The 27449-nt window shown below is 38.4% G+C and overlaps 5 protein-coding genes across 7 annotated transcripts; 2 read left to right on the top strand and 3 right to left on the bottom strand.

Moving 5' to 3' along the window:
* The first annotated feature begins 1162 nt into the window (after positions 1–1162).
* On the top strand, positions 1163–2455 carry LOC126615839 (uncharacterized). Its single transcript, XM_050283750.1, has one exon. The coding sequence runs from the start codon at positions 1382–1384 to the stop codon at positions 2111–2113; it is 732 nt and encodes a 243-aa protein (XP_050139707.1). The 5' UTR covers positions 1163–1381; the 3' UTR covers positions 2114–2455.
* Positions 2456–2632: 177 nt separating this feature from the next.
* On the bottom strand, positions 2633–8676 carry LOC126615838 (uncharacterized). 2 transcript variants are annotated; one of them, XM_050283748.1, is made up of 22 exons: positions 8371–8673; positions 8189–8268; positions 7990–8076; positions 7830–7880; positions 7606–7723; positions 7456–7512; positions 6960–7024; positions 6721–6804; positions 6482–6532; positions 6315–6377; positions 6176–6222; positions 5373–5442; positions 5217–5279; positions 4848–4937; positions 4723–4761; positions 4503–4652; positions 4345–4422; positions 4163–4248; positions 3805–3853; positions 3631–3711; positions 3427–3520; positions 2633–3185 (listed from the first exon to the last, which is right to left on the bottom strand). In XM_050283748.1, exons 1-22 carry the CDS (start codon positions 8486–8488, stop codon positions 3109–3111), a joined length of 1698 nt encoding a protein of 565 aa, XP_050139705.1. In that variant the 5' UTR covers positions 8489–8673; the 3' UTR covers positions 2633–3108. The 2 variants fall into 2 exon arrangements, with proteins under 2 accessions (XP_050139705.1, XP_050139706.1); XM_050283749.1 differs by lacking the exon at positions 4345–4422 and having other exon boundaries at positions 8371–8676.
* Positions 8677–11041: 2365 nt separating this feature from the next.
* Positions 11042–13587, top strand: LOC126617327 (uncharacterized). Of its 2 annotated transcripts, none has more exons than XM_050285359.1 (3): positions 11042–11424; positions 11717–11796; positions 12714–13587. In XM_050285359.1, the coding sequence occupies exons 1-3, from the start codon at positions 11221–11223 to the stop codon at positions 13258–13260; spliced, it is 831 nt and encodes a 276-aa protein (XP_050141316.1). In that variant the 5' UTR covers positions 11042–11220; the 3' UTR covers positions 13261–13587. The 2 variants fall into 2 exon arrangements, with proteins under 2 accessions (XP_050141316.1, XP_050141315.1); XM_050285358.1 differs by having other exon boundaries at positions 11043–11424; positions 11717–11820.
* LOC126617328 (uncharacterized) lies at positions 13532–15215 on the bottom strand. Its single transcript, XM_050285361.1, has 4 exons — positions 15024–15215; positions 14800–14878; positions 14409–14556; positions 13532–14075 (listed from the first exon to the last, which is right to left on the bottom strand). Exons 1-4 carry the CDS (start codon positions 15048–15050, stop codon positions 13778–13780), a joined length of 552 nt encoding a protein of 183 aa, XP_050141318.1. The 5' UTR covers positions 15051–15215; the 3' UTR covers positions 13532–13777.
* A 7335-nt stretch (positions 15216–22550) lies between these two features.
* LOC126617344 (transcription factor MYB11-like) lies at positions 22551–27446 on the bottom strand. The gene is made up of 3 exons (XM_050285383.1): positions 26940–27446; positions 26687–26816; positions 22551–23808 (listed from the first exon to the last, which is right to left on the bottom strand). The coding sequence occupies exons 1-3, from the start codon at positions 27070–27072 to the stop codon at positions 22611–22613; spliced, it is 1461 nt and encodes a 486-aa protein (XP_050141340.1). The 5' UTR covers positions 27073–27446; the 3' UTR covers positions 22551–22610.
* Positions 27447–27449: the final 3 nt, after the last annotated feature.

Genomic DNA, 27449 nt, shown 5'->3' with positions numbered 1-27449 from the left:
AAGGTGTAATTTTTGAAAAAGACATGGGGTATATTTGTCTTAAAATGGTAAAACATTGTGTTCCACAGACGTGGAACAAACCCGTTCCAGGGGGGGAGGTGGAACGCAAAAACACCCAAAATCTGTCCCGTGGAACAACCCGTTCCACCCATTTTTGGCGCACCAAACGCGGGACGGAACGCCTCGTCCCGTTCCGTCCCGTCCCGTCCCACGTACCAAACGCACCCTAAGGGCCAATTCGGTTGCATAATTTCTTACAAGTTTATGTATATGGTATAGAGATTCAACTTATGGCCTTTTGAATAATGTAATAAGAAATAACATAAAGATGCATTTGTTAGATTAATAATTTAATCTAATAAATAATACTTGGTTATTCAAGTTTTTGATGTAAATCCTCCTTAGTCATTGTCACTTTCAGGTTCTGTTTGTTACACTTTTTAAATGAGACTAACTTAGATAGGACTAGTATCCCTTGTTTGGTGGCGTAAAAATTAAGAATAACATAATAATAGTATACTAAGGGAAAAAAAGGTGGGGAAAGGAATGAGGGGGTGTATTAGACAAAGTTTGACTTCTTACATTTCAAAAATCAATCATCCTTACTTTCTTTTTACATGACGATGTTATATCATTTCACCTTATAGATGTCAAAATCTAAATTGTTTATTCTTTTTGTCGTCATCTAAAGATTATCTCTAGAAAATTTAATTTAATTTAATTTGGAGACCATTTAATTAGTCATTCATATGAATGTAACAAATTGACGGTTAATTGTAAGAATATTACTTATTATCATATTCGTTATTTGTTATTATCATATTCGTTATTTGTTAGACACATATAAATGGCTAAACATCTCATATTTATCTAAAAATAATCGTGTTGGAATAAAAAGAATAAACAATTCAAATTATCAAGTTTGTAATACAACGCCATCATGAAAGAAAACGAAGTAATATTGTATTTGAAAATTGGGAACCAATGAATGAAGTGGAAGGGGAGTTTCGAGCTTGCTTCCTCCAGCGTGTAACAACCGTGTCCCAACAATCGGGTTCCTACCTTCCACACTAATCTCCTTAGACCAATCATTAAAAACCACCGCGTACAATACAAAGATTCCTTTAATATATACATTATTTATATATAGATTAATAATGATGTATTGTATATATTCCAGCACAACAACACTGACCACATCATACAAATTTTTCAGCTCTCTCATCAAACTGGAATTTATTAGCCAATTTTTTGTGAACAATTTGTCTTTTCTTTCTTTCTTTCTGGTGTACCACTACCAGGCCACAGTTTCAATCTACGTACGTAAGTAGAACTATACTCTCTGCTTCCACCCGTTAATCAAGTACTCAACAGTGAGCTGATGACGACGATGACAATGATGAAGATGTCGAAGAAGAAATCATCAAATGGTAATGATGATGATGTCGGTCGACCAAGACCAACACATAGAGCGTGGAAGCTGCTGCGTCTGGCATTGCTTTGGGCAAGAAAAGGCGATGTTTTCAGGCGACACCTCATGATGGAACTGCGCGTCGTCCCCAAGTTGCTCAAGAGTAGCCTCGCCCACATGCTTATGCAGCAGCAACAGCAGCAGCAGTATTACTTTGAGAGGCAGCTATCGTTCGACAAGACCCCCATTTTCCCCACCCTCAAAACGAAAACCAGCTGCTCCCGCTCCTCCTCCATGCGCTTCATCAACATCCCTTGCTTAAACCCACCATTAGTACTTGATTATTTTGATGATGATCAAGTCGACATGATCATCAATAACCATGAAGATCAATCAGAGGATCGCCGCAACTGCTACTATGATGATGATGAGGATGATGATAGTACTGCAAGGCAGAGCGTTCTTATCAAATGCGATGAGGATGATGATGGCCGTGATATTATTCAGGATGATGAGGAAAAAAAGGTTTCTCTTTCTCCAGCATCAGCTTCTAATAATAATAATTTGTACGAGGAGGAAGAGGAGGAGTTGGAGGAATCGGTTGATATAAAGGCAGATGAGTTCATAGCTAAGTTTTACCAGCAAATGAAGCTCCAAAGACAGATTTCATACCTACACTACACTCAGAACCTCACATGTTAAGTTAATCACAAATGTCATTCACATTGCCCTTCCACAATTCCACAATTCCACTTTTCCACAATTCCAGATCCAGGGACAAAACAAACAACCAAAATATTAACGCAGGACTGCCATCGCATTGCGGCATTTTTTTCGGTTTTGTTTTTGGATTCAATTCTGCTCCACTACTCTACTCTACCGAATTACATTGTATTTATTTTGTAAAAGAAGAGGCATTGCATTGCGTCATATTTTTGCTGATACCGAAGGCTTAGGTTTAGGCTTCCCATTATATTGATGCATTTGAGCGTTTCCTACGTTCTCCATTTATAAATTCATAATAAAGAATAACATCTTCATATAGAGTTGGTTAATTATTTTGTTATTAAGTTTTGTTTTTTGATGAGTGAGGCTAGAAATCTTAAGATTAGGAATTTGAAAGCTCATTTGATAATCAATGATCATGATTCTCTTCATCGTCACACTAAGCATTTGATAAACGTACCCAGCAATATAACAAGAGAGTAGAGACAGAGTTGGTAGACAAACAGCCCCTGGCTGGCATTGGCATTGGCATTATTACAACAATATCACACCTTGTGAGTTGTCCCGACCACATGCTGCAGTCATCGTACCCAGATTCCAGACTGTACTAGTCTACTCTAGTCTAGTCTGGTCTAGTTTTCTCATGTAGCGGCGATGTCCCTTGTTAAACAATTTCGCTACACAAACTCGAGCTAAGAGAAATACTGTGTCCCATTTTGTATCGATGAACAGAAACATATCTGTCTCTTCTCAAATGCAATCACTTAAGATGCACCTATTTATGCAACCCCACTTATGCATAAGGAGCACAGAATATCGTGAGTCAAGAGAGATGATCCAACCCATTCCCATCCCCCTTTCTCACCCACATTCAGAAAGAGCCAGGGGGAACAATGCACAAACAGCTCAAACGCAAGTCCAATTCTTCTTCTATGGGACCTCTCGCATTCAAAGTACAAACCCACCTTGAACTAATGATCTGGAGAACGTGTATTTTGATTCTCATCAAGATATGTTTCCAACTGTCCCGTTGCTGCCAAGATAAGACCTACAGTTGCAATGTCACATGTGTCAACTCGAGTACAGAGATCAAAGGTTGACGAAATAAAAATGACAACTGTAAATAGACAAGTCTATTCTGCCACAAACATGTCCCAAAATCTCTCAACTCTGAGTAAGATCTGCGCTACATGGTAATTCCATGATGGTTGTCCTAGTGTATACATGTTTCCAAGTAATAATGGTAAATGCGAGTGCGACATCTATGTTTCACTTGTGTGTCCAAGTACCTAAAAATAGAGGAGAGGGCCTCCCAGGCCGTGATTTAAATTCTGGATGAAACTGCACTCCTACATAGAATGTATGACATGGAAGCTCTAAAATCTGCACAAGAGAAAAATACCAGAACAAACACAAACATGTAAAATATAAATCTTCAAAGTCAAATCCTTTTGCAGTAAATGATAGAAAGGACTTTTTGCAACAAAACCCACCTCCATTCGTCTCCCACTGTCATCCTTCCCTACAAATTTCAGGCCAGCTTCTTCAAGAACTCCAATAACATCTGGGTTCACCTACATCATGATGAAATAAGACCATATCATATACACTACGGAAAACATGCTTCTGATCCATCATGCTTTCACCTAAATAAATTTACAACAAACCTCATATCTGTGCCGGTGGCGTTCATCCACATACTCTGAGTTATAGTACCTAGCAATTGAGAGCAATAACACATCAGGCACGTAAAATATGGATGCTAACATTGCAACCACAGACACAACACAGAGGAGAGGTCATCAAAGGCTGCCCGCAAAATAGTACATTGACCAAGAAAGTTCAAGTTTGTGCCGTGTGTCCTTTTCAGACCGCCAGCATTGGAAGTTGGAACACATGGCACATGCATTGGTTTTACGGTATAAATGCAGCAAAGCTACCTGAAGTTATAATTTCAGTTTGCAGTAACAGACCGGCTATTTTATGATTTCTAAAACCGAACACAGTAATAGATATTTCACATACAGCTTTGAAGTAATGCAGTCAGGAGCTTGGAAAAGTGTTCTTCTGGATCCCAGTCTCATTGTGCTTCCCATGTGAGTTCTTGATCCCTATACATGGATATAAAAAAAATCAACTGTCACGGGGCGAGGTTGAAGCCATACTTATTTTTAAATTCCAGAGGTAAACATCACCATAAATTGCACCTCAGGCATAAAAATTACAACAGGATTCGGTGTCTGTGCATCAAACTCTGTGCTGTCTGCCCTTTCTAAATCCAAAACCTAAATCAAGTAATTAAAGTAGGGATGATATATGATCTAAATTAAGAATAAAACATGTCAGTTACGGAAATGTTGCTTACAGATCTCGCAAATTCAATCACTGAAATCTGCATGCCCAAACAAATCCCAAGATAAGGAACATTGTTCTCTCTGGCATAATTTGCAGCTAATATCATACCTCTCACACCACGATCTCCAAATCCACCAGGGACCAAGACACATGCTGCATTCTGCAAATAAAGAATAGATTAAAACATAAGCTGTACAGGCTAGGAGACGATAATTTAGCTTAAAGCAGACCTTTAGGGTCTCCCATGCAGCAGCATGTGCTTCTGGTATCTGTACGAAAAACAAATCTTAAGAAAAGACAAAATAATAGACATTAAACGAAGTTCTGCAAAAAGAGGAGGGTAATGGTTCAATACCAGTTTGGCACTATCATCTTCAAGGTCAGAAGCAGCAATCCAATCAATTGATGGCTTTAAAGAACAAGCAACACAAGCATGCAGAAGGGCCTACGAGACAAATTTAGCAAAATTTTTATATTTCCGGGTCCAGATTTCCATATTCTTCAGCAAGCATTTATGGTAAAATAAACGTATAGGCAGTGACTTATTAACATATATAATTTAACAAGCATGCATTGCACAAGGAGCCATAGACTCATATTTGCACTACAAAATGTAATAACTGAATTTTCTTATATGAAAAATCACTAATGAATTCCTCAGACTAAGTAAAGATACACCGTCCTACCACCCAGCTTAATAATAGAATAGAAGCTATCATCCCACCTTTACTACGGACAAGTACGAATCTGTAAGGCCCACATACTTCCCCACCATGGCAATCCTCACCTGCAAATATAAAATTCTCATCTGGTGAATGAAAAAACCAAAAGATGTAATGTTCAAAAATCGAGCATCGCACAATTATCTAATAATACTAACAGAATTGGTGAGGTTATCGTAAGTCTCTGCCATCTTGGTCCAATCTCTTAAATCAGGAGGCATGGCAATGCTGAAACAGAACATTAAACACTGGTAACTTAACATAGCCAAACTTCATGCGGTTCGTCTTCCTATATTTATGTAGCATTCCTAGAGAGCACATATATCAGCTAAAAGAATTCCAAGTCGAACAGTATTCTAGAAGGAGATTGCCTTGGCATCATTACACAAGAAGAAGTTACATAAGCTGATGCTGATCAACAATCGAGCACAAAAGTTCAAGCCTTAGGCCATCTCCAATTGCAAGAGCTAAACATGGCCCCGTCCAGAATTATAGCCCCCCAAAAAATTATTTTTAAATGAACATTGTCAGGCCATACTCATATATCATCTCCAACCGAAGGGGCTAAACATAGCCCCCTCAATATTTATTAGTTTTAAGTCTATACTTTAAATTTATTGGTTAATTTAGTTAAACTACCATTAAATGTTTTCAAATTTAGTCGTTGAATTTAAATCAGTTATTGCAACTAAGGAGCTGAGCTCTAAAAAAGGGCTAAAAGGGGGCTACATTTGGCCAGCCTTTGGCCAAATAATAGCTTGGTGCGCTCCATAAAATTATAGCCTAGCCATTGGTTGGAGATGAGTTTTTGTGCAAATCAGGTCATTTTTTTACTTTTGGACCTTTAGCCTTCTCCCCCCACTTAGTGGGAAAAGGCTTTGTTGTTGTTGTTGTTGTTGTGGACCTTTAGCCTTCTCCATTGGAGATGGCCTTACATGTGAAGTAATGGGTGAAAACATACCTTAGTAGATTTAGTTGTTGAAGAATTGAATGATGAGCATTTTGATTCTAAACAACAATTTAGAACAATAGTTTAGATAAAAAATAAATAAATAAAGTATTAAACCACCAAGGAGACAGATAATTGTTATTGAACCCACCCTAAGTAAGAGAGGAATGTGCCATATGTTTGGTACATCATGGATATTAAGAATATTACCAGCCTGTAAGAAAGCATAAATAAAATTTACAATATGTAATCAAGAAAATGAAGTTTGATTAAACAAATTTAGAAAAGGCCAAATAGAATTATTCAGCAACAACTTACTGCAACATGACAAAATTGTGAAAGTTTCTGCTTAGTATTTTCCAGCAAAGGCTGCAATGAAGTCACAAAAATAAATAAATACATTACAACTGCACAAAATTTAACCGTAGCGAAATAATGGTAGAGTAAAACACAAGGGAGTCGGGTGATCTCACTGCACCATTGTAGGTGTCCAAGCAAATCTTAAATGGGAACTAAAGAAAAGCTTATAAGGTTAATGGATAGGTAAACAGAGGTACCTCCGCAGAGCGACATGCTAATAGATGAGGAGTCAAGCCTAATGCTCTTAGTTCCCGCACACTATGTTGTGTAGGCTTTGTTTTCTGCATGGATTACAAACAAGCAAAGAAAGTAAGAAACATAAAAGATTAACCAAACTCTTCTTAAAATATAATCAACTTTGATTCTAAACTTACAAGCTTGAATAAGGAACTAATGAAGAAAAGTAACACTCAATAATTAAGTAGAGGAATCTTACTTGCTCTCCAACAACACCCAATACTGGTATCAGGCTCACATGAATAAGACAGAAGTTCTCTTGCCCTGACGAAAGAATTAAATCAACACCAGCAATTATCATTTAACATCAATGAAAGTTCAAATCAAATTGCATATCAACTCCAAAGGGAGATAGTTAGTTACTTCTGGATAAGCATTATTCCATTGCATCTATACCCCGGACAACAAAAATAAAAAAGCACCGCATAAAGTCTCAATAACATTGGAATAAAACTGGATTATATCAACTTTATTGTTGTAAAGCTGCTCATAACTGACATATCAGACCAGAAATCTAACCATATCCTAAACCGCTCATACCGCGTATTCCTAGAGCAGTCATTGGAAGATATATATATAGATCACACAGCATAGAAACATAATAAACAATTGGAAGCCAACATATGGGTGAAGAAATTATCTCATCAGTGGAATCAAAAAATTCCTCAAAAGAACAGAATAAACCACAACCTTACCAACTGAAAAGGACAATTGGCGTAGAGCCTCAATGAATGGCATTGATTCAATGTCCCCTAAGAAGAAAGAAGTACAATTATCTTTGTACATAAACACAGAGAAAAGAATAATGAAGCATGTAATGCATCCATGTATTGATCATTGCTTACCCACAGTCCCTCCCAACTCTATCACACAAACATCTGCAGGGCCCTCTTTTCCATCCACAGGAATGACTGAAACGGATTCTATCCATATCTTAATGGCATCAGTTATGTGTGGAACCACCTAAATTGACTCAAATCGCGGAAGAAAGGCAGTCATCAGCATTCAATGCAAGTGAAGCAAAAAAGAAAAGGTAGGATCTATGAACACGGTGATTTTGTAGCATCACCTGAACAGTTTTGCCAAGGTAATCACCTCTCCGCTCCTTCTCAAGGACAGACTACAGGGAAGAGAGGACGAAAAAATTAAAAAAATGGAAAGCTAATTTGTAATTAAATTAAATAAAACTCATAAAATGAGAGACAAACACCCTTTGTTATTAGGAGCACCTGATATATCTTGCCAGTGGTAATGTTGTTATCCCTAGTAAGAGTTACATCTAGGAAGCGTTCATAGTTGCCCAGGTCCAAATCAACCTACAGTTACCATTAGAGTTTAAAAAAACTCAGCAGCATGAAGATTAGAGATAAGACTAACACGGATTTGAATTGGATAGGTATTGAAGAAATTAGCAAGGTCAATGATTACCTCTCCGCCGTCGTCAAGAACAAAAACCTCACCGTGCTCAAAGGGAGACATAGTGCCAGCATCTGTGTTCAAGTATGGATCTGCAGAAGCAGCAGCAGCAGTAGAGTAAATCAAATCAAATCGAAGAGAAGCGATGATTAAGTAATAAAAGCAGAAGGAATGAAGGAATAAAGAGAAGGAACCGATTTTGATGGAGGTGACGCGGAGGCCACAGGCTTTGAGGACGACGCCGATGCTGCTGGCGGTGACGCCTTTGCCCAGCCCACTGACCACCCCGCCTGTAACCAACACGTACTTCATCAGAAGCACACTCTCCTCCCTTCCCTCCCTGTCACTTGTATTTTGCAGGCCAAATGTTTGTGTTTATGTCTGAGCGCGAAACGAAGGGAAGAGTACCTTATCATATCACAGTCATATCGTATCATATCATGTGATGGAGATGGATGCTCAAAGTCCTTTTCCAAGTTTCCATTCTTACACACGTGGACGTCGCTCTCGCCCTTCTCAACGGACTTAGATTGTCTAGCCCTCCTATTCCATACCCTTGTCCTTTTTTTTTTTTGTTTATATGATTACGGTTACGTTATCTTAATATATTTTTTTTATCTTATTATTTTTATAAAAAAATTAATATAAAATATTAACGTGATTTAACTGTAATCACAGAAATAAAAAAAGTATGGAACAGAAATGTCAGACAATCCAAATCCCTTCTCAACAAACACCCATTAAGCTATTATTATTGTTATTGGATGGATGGAATCATTGACTTATCTATTAGGTTAACAAGCAATCATATGTTGCCATCTTCTTCTTCCCTTATTTATTTTTGTTTTCTTTTCTTGTTTAGGAGAAAATAACTTTTTGCAACGCATGATCAGCATCGTCACATCTAGACAAATTTCACTTTTATGCTTGGTTCATTTTCTTTTGTCTTTCCACCAATTAATATCTAACAAGCCTGTTCATTTTATTCCCTTTGCCTAATTAAGGACCGTCCTCATGTTAGTGCTTGCTAGTTGCTGCTGAGTGAGGGAGGAATAATCCCAGTTCCTCCGGCATCCATCCCACCTCCGTTGTAATTAGTATGTGCATTTCTTTTTCTTTCTCCGTCATCCGGATCTTCTTTTAATTCAATTGATATGCACATCTCACAAGCAACGAATTAGCAATAGCAGGCAAGCCCACAATAACTTATTTATCAACATATTCGATTTCACTTTTGTTCTGTTGTGACAACACTATAATCACATCGGATTCCTCTCCATTGGCCGAGCTACACCCACGGCTACAGTGGGCTGTAGCTTAGGGAGGATTTTAACAAACTGCAGCCATAATAGTTTATATATGAGCTTGTTGTTGCTTATTGTGGGTATAATAGCCCACCTAAATTCCGCCAAAACTATTAGTTAATGTGTTTCTTAATTTATAAATAATACTTTTATTACCTTATATATTATTTTATTACTTTTAGGCTAAAAGTAAAAATGGTGAATTAATACATAATTAGGTTTCTCATATTCCCCATACTTTTTAAGAAAAACTAACGAAAAGTTCAAAAAAAAACTTCCATTTTAATGAAAAGTCCTTTTTAAAAGTATAATGAATAGTACTAGGGAAAGGTATAAATGTGGTTTTTCGTTAAAAGTGAACAGTACCGGGAATATTTTGTTAAAACTCCCTACTTTTTACCCTATTCGTTCAAAACAAAAAATTAAACTCTCTACCCTAAGAAAAGAAAAACTATGAATCACCATCAAATTATTTTTTAATGAAATTCAACCGTAGGTATGTTCTTCAGAGTAGGATTCTCTCCCCTTTTTTTTTCCCTCCCCTTCCCTCCCCTCCTATTTGAACGGTCACGATTAAGTCCCGTCAACATCTTATATTCATTTTTTATAGCAAGAGAAAGACCAAATAAGAGAATGTGAAAGAAATGGATAGAAGGGGATGGAAAAAGGAGGGGAGAGAATCATAGTCCTTCATCTCTTCATTTAACTTATTTCTTGATTCAATTGTTAGGTTAATTTTTTTTAGTCCTTGAATTTGTCTATTAGGGTTAAAGATTTTGGGAATAGTCCATATTTCATGGTTCTTGTATTTTTAACTAATAAAAAGGGCTCGACAACAATATCGATTTTGATACTAACAAAAGATTTCAATCCATTACAGATATCTATGGCACAACTTGAATTGGTATCCCCTAATATTTTTTTCTTTTGGGTACTTGTTTTCAACAAAAGTGATAATAATTGTTCTCTTTCTATTGCTTTTTTGTATGCATGTTTTATTTGTGCAAAAATTAGTTGGAAAGTAATTAATAGACTCGTTTGGATTAGTACTTCAAGTTCTTACTTTTATGTAGATTATTATAGAATTTTATGTACACACAAAAAAAAAATCATATAATTACATGCTAATAATTTTAGCTAGCCCATAAAAAAAAAAAAAAAAAAATTGGCTCCACTATTGTTCCTCTCCATCTCGTTTCAGCTGTAAATATTATTGCAAAGGGCATGCAATTCCACTACATAGCGTCAAATTTCGAAATCAACCGATGAATCAACTTCTTTACCCCCATTCATATCTTACGTCTGTGTCAACACGGCATCGTGTTGTACTAATTTTCCGCCTGCTACATGAAACTTCATCAATAATCTACTTTACAAACATAATTAATTCCATCTTAAGGAAATGGAAATGGAAAAGGAAATGGAAATGGAAACAAAAACAAAGACACATTCAATTTTGTGAGTCTTGGGCTTGTGAGGGAATGCCCAAGTATATTGTGTTCTTTTTATGTGGGCCCGGTAATCGAGGGGCCTAGAAGCGGCGTCGTTTTTGTGTTCCCATTCCTCTCTCGGGCAGCGTAGTGGGAGAGTCGGAATCCAGATACTCTTTTGAACGAAACAGTTTCATTTGCCTTCGTTCCGCAGGAAAATGATGAGACCGACGTGGATGGAAGTGATAAATAAAGTGAAAATCCAGTAAAAAGAGATTAGACGAGAGAGAGCGTGAGAGTAAGCTGTCAAATGCGTCCGGAGTCGAGCTCATCAGGCGGAGGAAGAGGAGGAAGTGGTGGCGGCCCAGAGATAGAATCTTCATCATCTGCAAATGCATCCGCTGCATCAACTTCATCGTCTTCTTCACCATCTCCATCTGGGAAGCGGAGCAGAGATCCTGAAGATGAGGTTTACCTCGACAATTTCCACTCTCAAAAGCGTTATCTCAGCGAGGTTTCCTTTTCTCTTCTTGTTCTTTCAATTTCTTTACTTTTATTTAATGGAATTAAGCTAAAGAGTCTTCCTTTTCCTTTCAAGAATGAAAATTTACTGGCTGTGAATTCGATTCATTTCCATCAGAATTGAATTCATTCATGGGTCTTCAAGCAATTTTGTTAAATGTTTCTTTTTTATTATTATATATATATTTATCCTTAGTAGGCCTTATTTTGTTAGTGTTTCAAGGGAAACTAGTCCTTCATTTCCCTCATAACTCGCTTGTTTGTTGTGCACTGCACTAGTGCAGATTATGGCATCTAGTTTGAATGGACTCACAGTTGGAGATCCACTCCCTCTCCCTGACAATCTCATGGAATCTCCAGCAAGGTCTGATACCTTGTTTTATCCAAGGTTACTTCTTCTTTCACACTCATATCAAACTTGTCAATCACTTTCCATAACATTGTCATTTGCTTTTGGAACCTTCTCAAATGAACTACTCCTTCCCGCATACATAACTAACTGCGATTCTTCTCCGTCATTCATTCATCGTCATGATAACCTTGCGCTTCACATTCAGACTGTGTATGTTTAAGTGGCCTAGTTTCATAGGTCATAGGTGCTATTGCATCTTTCTATGTTAGTTCACCCTCTTTTTTAGTAAACGTACCTTGAATTTATGAGTTATTCCAATCCAATCCTAGAGACCACCAGAGGCCTGTAAAACATCTTAGGACTACAGGTTCGTGTTCATGGTTTCTTGGGTTATGGGACTCAACGTTTTGTATCTTCTTTGACTTATTTCCTATTTTATTCTTATTTTTTCCCCAATTTCAGTCTGTTGGTGATAACCGTGATATCATATGACTCAAACAGAATGGGCCATCTGATGGTATAGACTGTATAGTTTCGACTGGATGTGGTTATGATGCACTCATATAAGCTTCCTTTTGCAAGAATGTAATCGTACTTTTAACTGTCAAACTTTGGGCCTTTTTCTTAAGTGGTATACCAATAGGTGAATTTGGTACTTCATGTGGCTCCTTAAAATTTTCATCTTTTTCTTCAGTCGCCCAAATGTTATCTCCTTTCCTTCAAGTGATTTTTCTCTTTATGTTTGATCGGGGCCTCGAGTGTCCCCCTTCCTAGGGAACCTTCAAGTCATTGTTTTCCACAGTACATTAAACAGGAGTTTTCTGCATTGCCTTCTCCACCTTGATTCTTCCTGAAAAGGAGAAAAATGGTATGTCCTTTATTATGCTGATCTGATTTTTCATTATGTTTTCACAACTTTATGCTTCCAGGGATGAGATGTCTTTACAATATTCACCAATGTCAGAGGACTCAGATGACTCTCGATTTTGCGAGAACCCCATAAATACTTGCTCCTCCCAACCTGATAGCGTTCCCTCGAGTCCTGTCTCTCCTTATAGGTACCAAAGATTTCCTTCCACTTGTCCGAGTAGTTCACATGGCTGCACTGTCACTAATTTCAACTGCTCCCAGCCTCGTCAGCGAGGCTCTGATTCAGAGGGGCGATTCCCATCATCACCTAGTGATATTTGTCACTCAGCTGACTTGAGGAGGGCTGCACTCTTGCGGTCTGTGCAAATGAGAACACAGCCTGCTGGGCCACCGTCTTATGAGTTGGAGTTTGGTTCCGGGCAAGAGACTGTATCTGATATTGAAGATGAAGAGCAGCCATGCTCCTACATGAAGTCTTTAGTTGATGAGAGGGAATATCCGATTGCGGGGTGTTCTTCTATGGGTATCACGGAGCCTGATTTTAAACAAGAGAAATCGTGCAGGATGTTGGATATGGATGTGAAAGGGATTGATTCTGCAGATTAAGTGCTTGCTTCAGTGATGTTCAGATAGATAGTTGCTTCATTTGCACAATCTGGAGTGCAAGATGAGCAGTTAAGTTAGGCTATCGCTTTGTTGCATATGAAGAGAAGGGCGTCACGAGTCGCATGTTCATTTTTGGGAAATTGGCCATTGTTGAACTATTTTAAACAGGCGGAGAATCGTTTACCCTGCTGTTATGTGGAAGAAGGTGAATCGTTTATTCCTTTCCTTTGTTTCCTTTGTGCTAGGGACAGCTTATCAAACGGTCGTGAGATTATTGTAAAGTAAATTATTCATTTCCCATTGCTAAGAGATGGTCAATTACAATTACGACTCTCATTTCTCCGCCACTGGTAACTAGAGCAATAATTGAATGGCAATGGATATAATCAACACTGTAAGTTCTGTCCGTTCAAATAATGCCTCGGTCGCATGTACATTTTGCCCCCTGCTAGTTTTGGGTCAGTGTGTGGCCAGTCATTCGTTATTCTCCTAACATGTAATGCATTACTACAACCATCTATGGTAGGGTAGGGGCATAATTTCCCAGCTGTGTCGTTGTTGTGAATACTTCTGGGTGCTGGTGATGTGAGGATGAGCCTCCCTCAAGGTGCAACAAGGCATTATGCAGACACTCCAAGTCTTGTAAGCACAGAGTCTTCCTTGTGACCTCCCTTCTTACAGCCGCTAGTTGACGGCTTATCTCCAATCTCAAATCATAGTTAGCATTGCTTTGCTTGCTCATCGCTTCAGGAGAGGAGTCTCTTCCATGTAAACCAGCTGACCACTTGTGACCGTTCACGATCGTCTGATTCAATCTGACAACCATAGGCGCAAAAACCAGAATTAAGCATGGGAGCCTATTCATTAAAGCAAAAACAATATCTCAAAACAATTAATAAGGTAAAAAGTTGTATCTAGTCGAGCACCTAGACTTGAACAATTACTGTAGTGCACTCTTCACTCTTCCATCCGAATACACACAAGCAAATATATATACAAAAAAATCCAAGGAGTAAAGAGCTTATGACAGGCAGTAGTCATATGTATATGCGTCCAGTACTTTCCAGATTAAAAATAGCAAATGCAATGCTATTGATGAAGGTACAAATGCAAACGAATCATGAAAAGAAGAGCAAGTATTTTCTTACCTTTTTATTATGCGTTTTATGCCCGCGTTGTCTTTCACGCTAAACAAGGCATCAACTGCATCTTCTTTTGTCCTTACAAGCCCCTCTAAGCCACCACAAGACGTACAACAACCTCCCAATCCGAACCTGCTCTTTTGAATCATGGACACTAAATAATTATCCAGAAACAATGGAAAATGGGGGTTATTCAACAGTTCAAGGGTAAACGACAATGTATATGACATATTCGTAAAAGTGGGCAAGGGCCTCTTTCAATAGGGAAGGTTGATTGCAGATATGTTCTCACTACAATAGTAATCGATGAGAAGGTCATATTTTCGAATAAATAAATAAATATTGTTGTTATTGTTGCAGTTGTCATGATAGAATGAAATAGTTGGACAAGAGTTACCCAGTTTTGAGGAATCATCTTTCAATCTCATGCTGCTTTCTAAAGGCATTAGAGAAGGTCTCTTCGCACGATTAGTTTTCTGCTTGAAATGAAATTTGTAACAACACATGGCATGTCTCAGTTCAGCAATATTCATGAAACTGCAAGCAGAGGTAATATCTCTATAGTGCACATGCACATAAACAAAGTAATGAATGTACCCGGTTGGGACATTATGAACATACCAAATAAGGCTCAGGCTTCTCCGTCATCAACTTCAACTTCCGAGGATGAGTTGGAGCTTCAGGCACTGGGGAGCCCAATTCGGTGAAGGTGTCATCTTCAGAAGATGAAGAATGAAAGGACCGGAGGACTTTGTTAATGCAAGATAAAGCCTTATTCCTCAATCATTTGCTATCCCCATATATATTTAGAGGTTTGTCACTCATATAGTATGCATTAAATTAATGCAACGCCGCGGCTTGATAATGGTTCATTAAAAAATAAATAAATACGGATTTGAAAAACTGAGGTAAGATTCGGAAGTAATTACCGAAGAAGCTTTGCTGCGAATGAAACGAAGAGCTCTTCACCTGTACAGAATGAAATGAATGCTCAGAAATCGTCATCTATTCTATCGAGTTTTGAAGCCAAAGTAACCGCTAGAGAGAGAGAACCCTTTTACCAGTGGTAATGAAGGTTCTGAGGCGATTAGGCTTCAACCTCAACATCCCCACTCCCTCCGCACTCCGCAGCCAACAGTGCAGTCGACAGCCAGCATGCTGACATTGCGATGAGTACTGTAGAAACGGTGCAGTCATCCTTTCACTGCTTTGTACTTGTGAGCTTCATCATGCTGACAATGCGACGAGTATTGTAGAAACGGTTCAAGAACTCCCACTCCAATTGCTCTCAGTTGTTGATGGACTCGGGCTCTAGGTCTGGGTACCAATCAAACGCATTCCTCTTCAGAAAGCAGACAAACTGCTTTACAAGGTAGTCTCCCTTTGTCCCAGCATTGTACCAACCATCAAAATGAGCGATGTGTTGCTTTGGGTTCCCCTTTCCGTCAAACTGCATGAACTTTGGTGGTTGGTACCCAATTGGCATCCGCAAGCTATCAATTCTCTTAGTGTATGGCTTCGAGTAGTTCAATGCATCCCTTGAAGTGTCTCCATATTGTGCCTTGATGGAGTTTGTGATCATGTCTTGAAGTTGTTGTATGGAAAGTGAGCCCATTAATGTAGCTTCGGACTCTAGCTTTTGTTTCCCTCCAGCTTTGTCGTCATGATGCGCTTCTCCCTCGCCAAACTCTTCATCATGTTGATTCTTCTTTGGGTCAGGGTCAGCTTCTCCATCATGTTGCGATTCCAACCTACTCATGAGCATGTCTTTGTTAGCTTCACGATCACCTTGTTCATCTGTGCAAGTTGTTCCTCAATGGAGGTGGTGCTGATGGTCATGACTTGTGCAACCCAAGAATGTGACTCTCCTGGAGACATCAAGGGTGATGGCGAAGTCTCCGTGTAATGGTTGCTGGTTGGTGATCTACAGTAGGATCATGCGCTTGAGTCTGTGTCTGAACCCAGTGACAATGAGCGCTCCATCGAGTTCTTCAAAGACAAAGAATCCCGCTGGCTGCTTTGGGATGCCATCCTATGTGCCACAGTAGCATGCTTCGATGCCCCTAGCGGGGTTATGTTGATGACGGGCGCACACCTCTGAAGCTCCCCTTGCTCCCTCAGTGGCACTAACTTTGAAGTAGCATGTTGAAGAGTGGCGACTGCCTTCACCTTGCTCCGGGTTGTGATGCCAAAGGATTCTTCGCTCGTGGTAAAAGTGCTCAGGCTCTTTCCCTTGGTTACGAGAACGGCTTGTCCCACTGGGCGTGCCAAATTTGAAAGAGATGAGAGGCAGAGATTGCATTTGGAAGTGTGTTTGGATTTCTTGAACGAAGAAAGAGATGAGAGGCAGAGATTGTCCCACTGGGCGTGCCAAATTTGAAAACACGAAAATCCTACGACAAATGAGATAAGAACACGTGTACAAAATAAATTTGTATTAATGTAAATTTAGGGTACAATCTCTTTACAACTTGATCATTTGATTCGATCTCCGAAATGTGTAGATGTAGTGTTGTTGATCCAAGGGATGCGATGACTTGATTTTGGATGAACGAATGCCTCAAGGTTTTGGCTCTTGGCAATGGAGGAACCGGCACGTGTAGGGGTGCTTGGTGGTTTTTCATAGGATTTGGCGAAGAACACGACAAATTTTTTGAGTCTTCTTGAGTGTTTAAGTGCTTGAGAGCTTCAGAGTTGCAAAGCTTTAGCGTCTGGGTGTGAAATGATTTATGGACCCCTTTCTTTAGACTTTCCAAGCCTTGACTATGGATGGATTTGGCCTTGATTGTGTGCTCAATTGACGAAAAGACCAGGACTTGATTTGTGGGCTAGTTCATGATTTGTTTCCATCAATTAATATTTGATTTAATTAAATTAAAATCAAACAATTCATTTCCACCAAATGTTGACATGTGTCCTTCTTGATGACTAGTTCGATTTTGATGAGTCACATTCATGTGTACGATTTGTGAGACACATGGCGCATGCCATGTATGCCCTGGCCTGTCAAAACTTTAATGCATTGGTGAACATTTATTTCACCAAAATTTCGATGTCTACAGATCTCTGTATACAATTAAGAGTTAAGATGATTTGCTCTAAATGTAAATATATAGTACAGTGTATGTATATGTCACACATACCCAACTTGTCCAAGAAACTTGAGAACTTGTCACTAGAACCGGCCTTTATGAGTATGTCAGCCACTTGATCCTCGGTCCTAATCATGGGAAATTCAATTACTTTTGCCTCTAATTTTTCTTTAATGAAGAACCTATCAACCTCCACATGCTTCGTCCTATCATGTTGTACCGGATTATGAGCGATATCCCTAGCAGCCTTGTTGTCACAAAATAACTTCATCAGCAGACTGTGGTTGACCCCCAAATCTGGTAATAGAAACTTAAACCACAAGAGTTCACAAATACCAAGAGTCATACCTCTATATTCCGCTTATGCACTCAAACGAGCTACTACATTCTGTTTTTTTACTTCTCCATGTTACTAGATTACCACCAACAAAAGTGAAATATCCTAATGTTGAGTGTCGGTCATCTACTGAACCCGCCTAGTCGGCATCAATATACCTTTCGATTATGAAATGCTCATTTTTCTTAAACATAATTTCTTTACCTGGACTCCCCTTCAAGTAACACAATATCCTCATAACCGCACTTATATGTTGCTCTTCCAGATCATGCATAGACTGACTGACTACGCTCAAGGCATGAGCAAGATCATGTCTTGTATGTGCCAAATACCTCAATCTCCCAACTAACCGTTGATATCTTTCTTTGTCTACCGGTACTTGATTCTGGTCAAAGACTCAACTTCGTTCCTTCAGCTAACGAAGTTGCAACAGGTTTACAAGCTGACATCCCGGTTTCCTTTAACAAATCAATGATATACTTTCTTTGGGACAAGAATATTCCAGACTTGATTCTTGATACCTCAATCCCAAGAAAGTATTTTAGAGATCCAAGATTTTTCATTTCGAACTCCGTAGACAAATACTTCTTTAGAGCATATTGTTCAATTGGATCATTCCCTGTAACCACCATGTCATCCACATATACAATGAGTGTTGTAATCTTTTCATTCTTCTGTTTCAAGAACAAGGTGTGAACCCAATTTCTCTGACTATACCCGAATGCCTTCATTGATTTAGTGAAACCATGCTCTTAGTGACTGTTTTAATCCATATAATGACTTCTTTAGCTTACATACCTTACCCTTGTTCATGTCTGTTCTGGTACATCCCAGTGGAAGCTCTATATAAACTTCTTCAGTCAAATCTCCATGTAGGAATGCATTTTTTACATTGAACTATTGAAGTGGCCAATCTAGGTTCGCTGCCAGGGATAATAGAACTCGAATAGTATTGATCTTGGATACTGACGCAACAATGTTCGTGTAATCTATGCCATATTTCTGAGTGTACCCTTTTTCCACTAGTCTTGCTTTAAATCGATCGATCGTTCCATCTACTTTATATTTCACTGTATAAACCCATTTACATCCCACAGGTTTCTTGCCTGCTGGCAAGTCCGATAGTTCCCAGGTAACATTCTTCTTCAGCGATCTTAGTTCATCATTCATTGCTTTTTTCCATCTAGGATCAGCTAAGGCTTCCTGCACATAGTTAAGAATATATACAGTAGACAATTGATTCACAAACGACTTATTTGATTTAGACAGGTGTAAGGTGGACACATAGTTGTTTAATGGGTACTTCACTCTCGAGTTATGAGTTGGTTTGCTCACCGAATATTTAGTTTTACAATTAGGGTCTGCCTCATAAGTGGGTTTAGGAATACCTCGATTAATCCTTTCCGGGAGACTATGAAGCGGTGGTCCATCTGGAGTAGAAGACGATTGGTTATGAGAATCACAGAGAGACAAGTCGGCATGTATTGTTTCTTCTACAACAAGGGGTTCAACTGCAAATGACTAAGAGGGCCGTGTTTTCTGCTATCTTGGGCTCGACAGGAAACTGTTGTGCAACAACAACCTATTCAAAGCTTAGTTGTTGTGTAGTCGACATTTGTTCGGTGGTAGGCTGTTGTGCAGTGGCCTGCTCAATGGTGGGTGGCTGCACCGCAGCTTGCTGCTCGGTTCCATAATCAAGCATACGAACTTCATCACCTTGAAACTCCCCCTGAAGTGAGGACTTAGATGAACCAAAATACATCTCCGTTTCATGAAAAGTGAGATCGGCAGTGATAAACATTTTCTTGGTTGGAGGGTGATAGCACCGACAACATTTTTGAGTAGTAGCATACCCCATAAACACACATCGAATAGCTTAAGGTTCAAGTTTGTTTTATTGTTGTGAAGGGTGCACGTGCACGAAAGCCACGTAGCTAAGAACATGAAGGGAAATATTAGGGATCGATAGGCAACTGAGCAGAGACATAAGAGTCTGAAATGATGTCTAAAACTCGATCGTGTGAGAGAGAAACCGATTAATAAGGTAAGTAGCAGACGTGAGGGCCTCACCCCAATAATATAAGGGAAGAGGTGCCTTAAGAAGAGAAGCATAAACCATTTCTAACAAATGTTAATTTTTCCGTTTAGCCACCCCATTCTATTGAGGGGTATACAGATGTGTGGTCTGATGAACAATACCGTGAATATCAAAGAAAGAATGGAGTTCAGTATTAACATACTCGTCTCCATTATCACTTCGAACCACCTCAATTTTCATATTGTATTGTATCAAAACCATTTTGTGAAATTTTTGAAAGGCCATACTAACATCACTTTTTTATTTTAACAAAGTAACCCAAGTCATTCTCGTACAATCATCAATAAATATGACAAACCAATGAGCTCCACCAAAAGAGGCGCTTTTGGAAGGGACCCAAACATTCGAGTGCGCAAGCATAAAATGAACAAAACTCTTATTTAAACTTAAAGGAAAAGAAGTTCGATGGCTCTTAGCCATTCCACACACATCACACTTAAACTGAGAAACATTATTTTTCACAAACAAACTAGGAAATAACTTATGCAAATAACCAAACGAAGCATGGCCAAGACTACGGTGCCACATCCATACGTCGGACCTTTTATTATTCTCAGCTGGAGTCCCATTCACTGACAATGCTTGAGTGAGCAATTCCGAGCTACTGGAATTCAACTCGAGGAAGTACAGCTTCCCTCGTCTAATACCATAACCAATCGTCTTCCGCATTCGGATGTCCTTAAATACATAAAAATAAGGCCAAAAAACCACCTAACAATGTAAGGTAAGGGTTATATGGGCAACTGACAATAAATTATAATTCAAGGAGGAAACCACAAGGACAGTATCAAGTTTCATGGTATCAGAAAGGGAAACAGTGCCTTCCCCAATAACTGGGGCGGCATCACCATTAGCCACATTAACCTCGATGTGGGTAGAGTTTTTTAGTGAGGAAATCTGTCTAGAATCACAAGTCATATGTTCAGTAGCTCCAGAATCAATTATCCATGTATTATTCATAATAGAAGTGAAGACATTAAGTGCCTTACCATCGGTACCTGCCGCGACAATCAGAGTGGATGCTTTGCTTGATAGCCTACATCCATTGAATCATCCTTGGTTTCTGTAATAGAAGCTCGAGGTTTGTTGAAGCTAAGGTCACATGTCTTATCCCAATTCTCGGGATACCCAATCTCTCAAAACACCGACTTTTGGATTGTCCCGTCATACTACAATGCAGACATTTACCCTGAGGACAATCACGATTGGTTTGGCATGTTCTTGGCTGTCCAGTTTTAGTCTCGGACCCACATCGGTCAGTGCGGTTGAAGGGGCCTCGGGCCTTGGCTGCCATTGCAGCCGGTTCTAAGCTTTGGCCTTCCATCTTCATAGCTTCCTTGTGATCCGTTTCACGATGGATATACACATAAGCAGTCTGAAGTTCAAGTGGTGGGTTTTTACGCATTATTTCTCCACAAACCTGATCAAACACATCATCAAGCCCACCAAGAAACAAATACAACCTTTGTCACTCGATTGTCTTCTAGAAAATCCGAACATCTTGTTCACATGCCATGGCCACTTTGTTAAAGTGATCCAATCCCTAAAAATCTCCGCCAATTCTCCAAAGTAACTAGCCAAATGCCGCCCATTCTGCCTAAGACGTGAAGCTTTTTGATTTAATGAATAAATTCTAGTCTCATCATTCTCATCAAAATAGGCAGTCTTAAGAGCATCCCAGATTTCTTTTGAAGTTGATAATCGAATATAACGTTTCATGATTTCCAGCTTCATCGCCGACAAGAGCCAACTCTTAAATATTTGATCTTCAGAGAACCAATCATCATATTTGGGATCATCCTCTGCAAGGGCCTTAATGGACCCACGAAGATCTCGGCAGACATATTCCACGAAGGATATGGAACCTGTGCAGCAGCAAAGGTACTAGAGGCAGCAACGACACACATTGCTCACTGCAAATATGGGCAAAAACTCGGAACACAGCAACAACTTCACGTCACTCGCTGTTTGTCGGAGGCACAACGGTGGTGCTGGGCACGACGTTAGGGTTCGAAACTTTCTTTCATTTTTTACGACCTGGCTCTGGTGCCAAGAAGAGAATGTTTTGAATGTGTTAATTGTATTCTTCTCATTATGAGGTATATATAATCATGTACAATCCTACTGCAATTATGAAAGAATAATTACAAGCAATCTACAATCTAAACTAAGAAACCCAAAATAATAGGAATTCCATAAATAAAGGAAAATATTATACAAGTCAACAATAACATCCATCAAGTACTTCTATCAACAAGTGAGAGAAAAACAAAGAAAACATTTACCATCCCCGACTTTAATTTTTGGCTTTGGTTTTTAGTTTGTGTGCCCTGCGTAAGACTACGAGGATCATTTCGTGATGTTTCACAAGAGCTTTTTGTCAAATAAGCTTCTTTTCTTTTTTTTTTTTTTGGAAACAATAAGCTTCATCTTTGTAGCATAAAGTTCATTAGAAAGTGATGTTATATTTTGTCTTCATGAGCATTATGGTTGAATGTGCTTACGTAGTTGAGATTTTATATTGTCTTTTATTATATTTATAATAGTGAAATTATATTCTTTTTTCCTCATTTTAATTAATTAATGGAATCTTTCTCATTCAAACAAAAAAAAAAGTCCAATAAAACCAAAGAAGCAACAACTTGACAAAAGGCTAGTGTACAACAAATTGAATTGAACATTCAAGATAGAAGCCAAGCCACCATGGCATCAGCATGATCATCATCACCAGCAGCAGTAGCAGATTCTCCTTCCCGCAACCAAGACAGCATGTTTTGTCTGTCATGGCCATCCCATAAGTAGTCATGCCCAGTCCCAGCATTGCTAAGTACACTCTCCCAATCCCATAATATTTGATCGTGATTTCCGAATCCACCTGCAGTATGACCGTCCTCCGTATCACAATTACTAGTATTTGTCAGTGACAATGAAGAGCCGCATGAATGCAAGTCCCCCGTCACAACTTTTCCGTTTGAGTTTGAGATCGACGACGAGGAGCTCAAATTACAACCGCACCTGCTGCTCTCTAGCTCCTGATCGTGATGATCATCACTGGATGCCGTAGTAGTCGTCGTCGTCGTCATAACTTTGTTTGGACATATGACTAGTTGGTCACTTGACGATGGTAATTCTGTGTCCTGATGATCACTTATAACCGCGTCCGGAAAATGATCAGCATCTTGATGAATGTTTATTTCACTTGAACTTAAAGCCATAACCCCATTTGGATCCAGTATCTCGTCCTCATTAATGTCGTCCATCAAGTAGTCAGTAAAACCCAACAACCCTCCATTAATGCCGACATATTCATTCATATCATCGTCGTCATGTCCATGTGGATGTGGTCCTAAAATTAGTTTTTCGCCATCAGTTTCTTTCTGATGATCAATGACCGTTGCCGGCATTGCTATTCCTCCACCTCTAGTTTCCTGCTGCTGGTCCGGGACCTCCATTAGTAGCACGTAACCGTCCTGCATGGTGTCCACGTTTTTATTATTACTTTTAGTAGGCAAGGCAATTGCCTCGTGGGCATTATTGAGACGATCATCATCAGCAGCAGCAGCAGCAATATTATCGTGTTTGTGGTGGCTCTGCCTCAGCCGGGCCTTGAGGCCTTTGGGTTTGGTGGTAGAGTAGGTTTTGTTCTTCTTCATGGCCCAGCGACTGGTTCTGCCGCCCCTTCTTTTGGGAGGGCCTAATTCCATAGCTGCGGAAACTTCATCACCGGCTGGTGGGACACTGGTGCTAATTTCAGTAGTAATGACGGTGGTGGTGGCAGGCCTCCTGAAGGTGCCAATTTTTCTGCTCAAGTGAGAGTTCCAGTAGTTCTTTATTTCATTGTCTGTTCTTCCTGGTAATTGACTCGCTATCAAAGACCACCTGCATCATATATACATTCATAATGACAGTAATTATTAATTAACCAGCAACGTTAAATCAAAATTTTATTTGCATTGGCATATTTAGAAAGAAAAGAAACGAACATTATATACTAGGAGTAATTCTAAATAGATAAAACTTGCAAACTAAATGATGTATTACCTATAAAAAAATGAGCACGTTTATCAACGCTTAAGTAATATAACGTTTAAGCAAAAACATTCCCTAATACTATAATATCTGATATCTACAGCTAGCTAAGTTTGTCTTTGTTCTCATTTATATTAAATTTGAAGGCCAAATTTTATGGTCCCAAAGAAAAATTGTAAAGTCAGTTTGATTATCGCGAGCATAAAGACAAGAAAATGTAAACAATGGCAACTTGTGCAAGTCAGACAATATGACATGGAAGAAAACAACTTATACCTACTATTGCGTAATTGGCACGAGACAATGTAGTCTATAGTTGTGAGTGTTAATCATACAATGTATGTGAAAAACAAAACTTATTTATGATATTGCATAATTAACATGGTACACTGACAGAGTAACTTTGTGTACTCAGTATAAAACAATACCATGTGAAGAAAAGTTTACTCATAGTATTACATATTATACATGTATCACCATGGTAACCGTATATACTCTATAATACAAATCCTTCTAAACTAATTCAACCCTTTCTTTTATTTTCCTTTTTCAGTTCGTGTGGCCTGTGGGGACATTTGATATGATATAGTGCTTGTGTATCACCATGAGAAAAAAAAATTATATAATTTGGAGATTTTCAATCATCCATATACATAAAACAAATAAACAGTTCATCATGAGGATACTATTTGTTACCAAAATTATTGATTGATTTAACAAGTATGGATGACTAAACGATATTCAAATTGAATAATTTTTTACAGATATAATCTTAATAGATAATAAAGAGAACAAACAGTTTCAATTATGATGTGTCAAATGATAAAAGTTTACTAATTGTAAGTGGTAAGTAAGTCCCTCAATAGGACACAAACATTATCTATGATATGCTTTAGATAATGCGGTAAAAAAATGTGGTGCACGAGAAATTAAGTAAAAAAATGTGGTGCATGAGAAATTAAGGAGGAGCTTCTATATTTATCAAATCGGTGTAATTACAAAAGAAGCCATACATTGTTTGGTATTAAAAATGGCTTTTTATATTAGCCCCCACAAAATGTTTAATGCACCTCACATTAAAATATAATATTAATGACTTATTTACTCTATTATGCAATGACAATTTTGACCTTATAGGTTTAAAAAATAATAATAATATTAACTTTTAACATATTATTTATCTCCTTCAACTATCAAAACCCCTCACACCCTCCATTGTTGAATAAAACTCTAAGCAATAAAACTACAAACATGTTGATTAAGAAAAATTATTTTTGACGAATGGAACACGAAATTGGTGTTTTGAAAACTTTGAAATCATTATTATTGTTATTGAAAAAACATTCAAATGAACCTAAACATTTTTTCAAATCATTCAATTTAAAATCGTTCGGCAAACTAAAGTTTAGATGGTTTGAAATCATTCGGCAAAATTAAAAATGACTGTTATAAGACTGAACCTAATTATCAAATGATCAGGATTATTGAAATTTGACCTAATGACTATAATATTATAATTTTTAGAGAAGTCATCTGTTTGTAGCCGTTAAATTAAATTTTAACGGTCCGAATCATTTGATCCTTAAACTCAATTTTTGGGGATCCAAAGAAGATCCGGGTGCAATCACGACAAACCAATTCAACGTGTTTCCCTCAAAACAAATAACAATAATAATAATTAGTGTTAGTACTGGTTTGGTATTGAAATTCTTTTATGAAAAGTGGTTATAAAAAACATTGAGCTCAAAAAGATGTTTGGTAAATACTTATAAACAATTTATTTTCATAATTTTGGATGAAAAAAAAAACTGAAAATGTGAAACAGTCAAAATGATATTATTCTCACAAAACAGCAGAATCAGTTTTTTTTTTTCAAAGCTCAGTAATACTAAACCAACCATCACTACAATCTTTTCCTTGCCCTCACACTCAGACCTCATCGACGTGCGGTCTAGCTCTAGTTTTAGGGAACTCTTTTAGACGTTCCAGAGTACTTGAAGATGCTTTAACGTGAGATTTTTGGTTTAGGATCCTTTCCGGATCTTCTTATGATTTTCTCCAGAAATTTTTTTTGTAAAGATCCTTTTTTTTTTTTGTGAGGATTCTTTAATTGCATTCATTCATGTAAATTTTACGATTAGTTTTCGTCAAATACTATTTGTATTTAATTTTAAATATAAGATTTAAAATAATTTCTAACCGCACAATATACGACAAATGGACATGATCATAGAATCTCCAAAATCCCCACAAAAACAATCTAAAAAGGATGTTCATTCGAGATTTTTATTTAAAATATAAACAAAAAAATTAATGATTAAAGCACTCGGAGTACCGAGTAGTACGGAGTTCTCAAATGGTTTGCCACGGTACGCCTTACCCAAGTAACGACAAAAAGCAAATTTGTTTGCTGACAAATGACAAAGACAGGGGCAGCATAAAAAAAAAATAAAAAAAAATAAAAAAATAGCTGCAAGGAAAAGAATGTTGACAATTCAGAAAGTTGAAAACTGGCACGTAGTACGACACTCTTGACAAGACGATACTTTGATATTGTATGATATCCCCCCTTCTTCTCTCCCCATTCCCCTCTATTTGCGTTTGAATTTTTATATAATTATTGGTAAAAGAATTACGATCCATGAAAATGAAGTGCATGGGAAAATAATTATAATTAGGCTAATTTATGAATTTAATTAATGCCCAGGCTTATGAGTGAGTGACTGACCTATTACCCAAAGAAGCATGCAATTTGATGATGATATCTTCCTCTTGAGAAGAAATATTTCCCCTCTTTAAGTCAGCTCTCAGATAATTTATCCATCTCAGTCTGCAACTCTTTCCACACCGCAGCAACCCTTTTCAAGTTGAATAATTAATTATATTATTAATTTAATTTAATTGTACGATGCATAATTATTAACAAACTCATGATCGATCATATTTGATAAGAAAAGAAAGAAAGAAGGAAAAGTAGGTACCTGCATTCTTGGGTAAAGACCTCCAGGAGCCTTCCCCATTGGCCTGGATATAATTGAGTAAGATTTCATCCTCCTCCGCCGTCCACCTTCCCTTCTTGAGACCGACTTTCTCACAGCACGGCGCCCTCCCCATTTCTCTCCAGTTAATCTCTCGACCGAGCCAAGAATATATACAACAGAGATAATTCACAAGTAACGAGTCCTCACTGAGACGAAGATCACTCTGAGGCTGCTAAGACGAGGGTTTTAACAACGTGATTTACACAAGGAGAGGGTCCAGCAGGGAGGGATAAATATAAGTCCCCGAGAGAGAGAGAGAGAGAGAGAGAGAGAGAAGAGAGGTGGACTGGCGGAGGTGGAGGTGGGGGTTTGCCATTAAATACAAAATTGAATATTGATGGAGACGGAGGTGTGGTGGAAGATTGTGCCACGAGGTCTACATGTCCATACCACACTCGTGGCTGCCTCTGTGTCGAGGGCCTCGTGACGGGGTTTGTATCTCCCACGTTG

This window comes from Malus sylvestris, chromosome 3 (assembly GCF_916048215.2).
Source record: "Malus sylvestris chromosome 3, drMalSylv7.2, whole genome shotgun sequence".
Lineage (NCBI taxonomy): Eukaryota > Viridiplantae > Streptophyta > Magnoliopsida > Rosales > Rosaceae > Malus > Malus sylvestris.
This window is presented reverse-complemented; position numbering and strand designations above follow the sequence as displayed.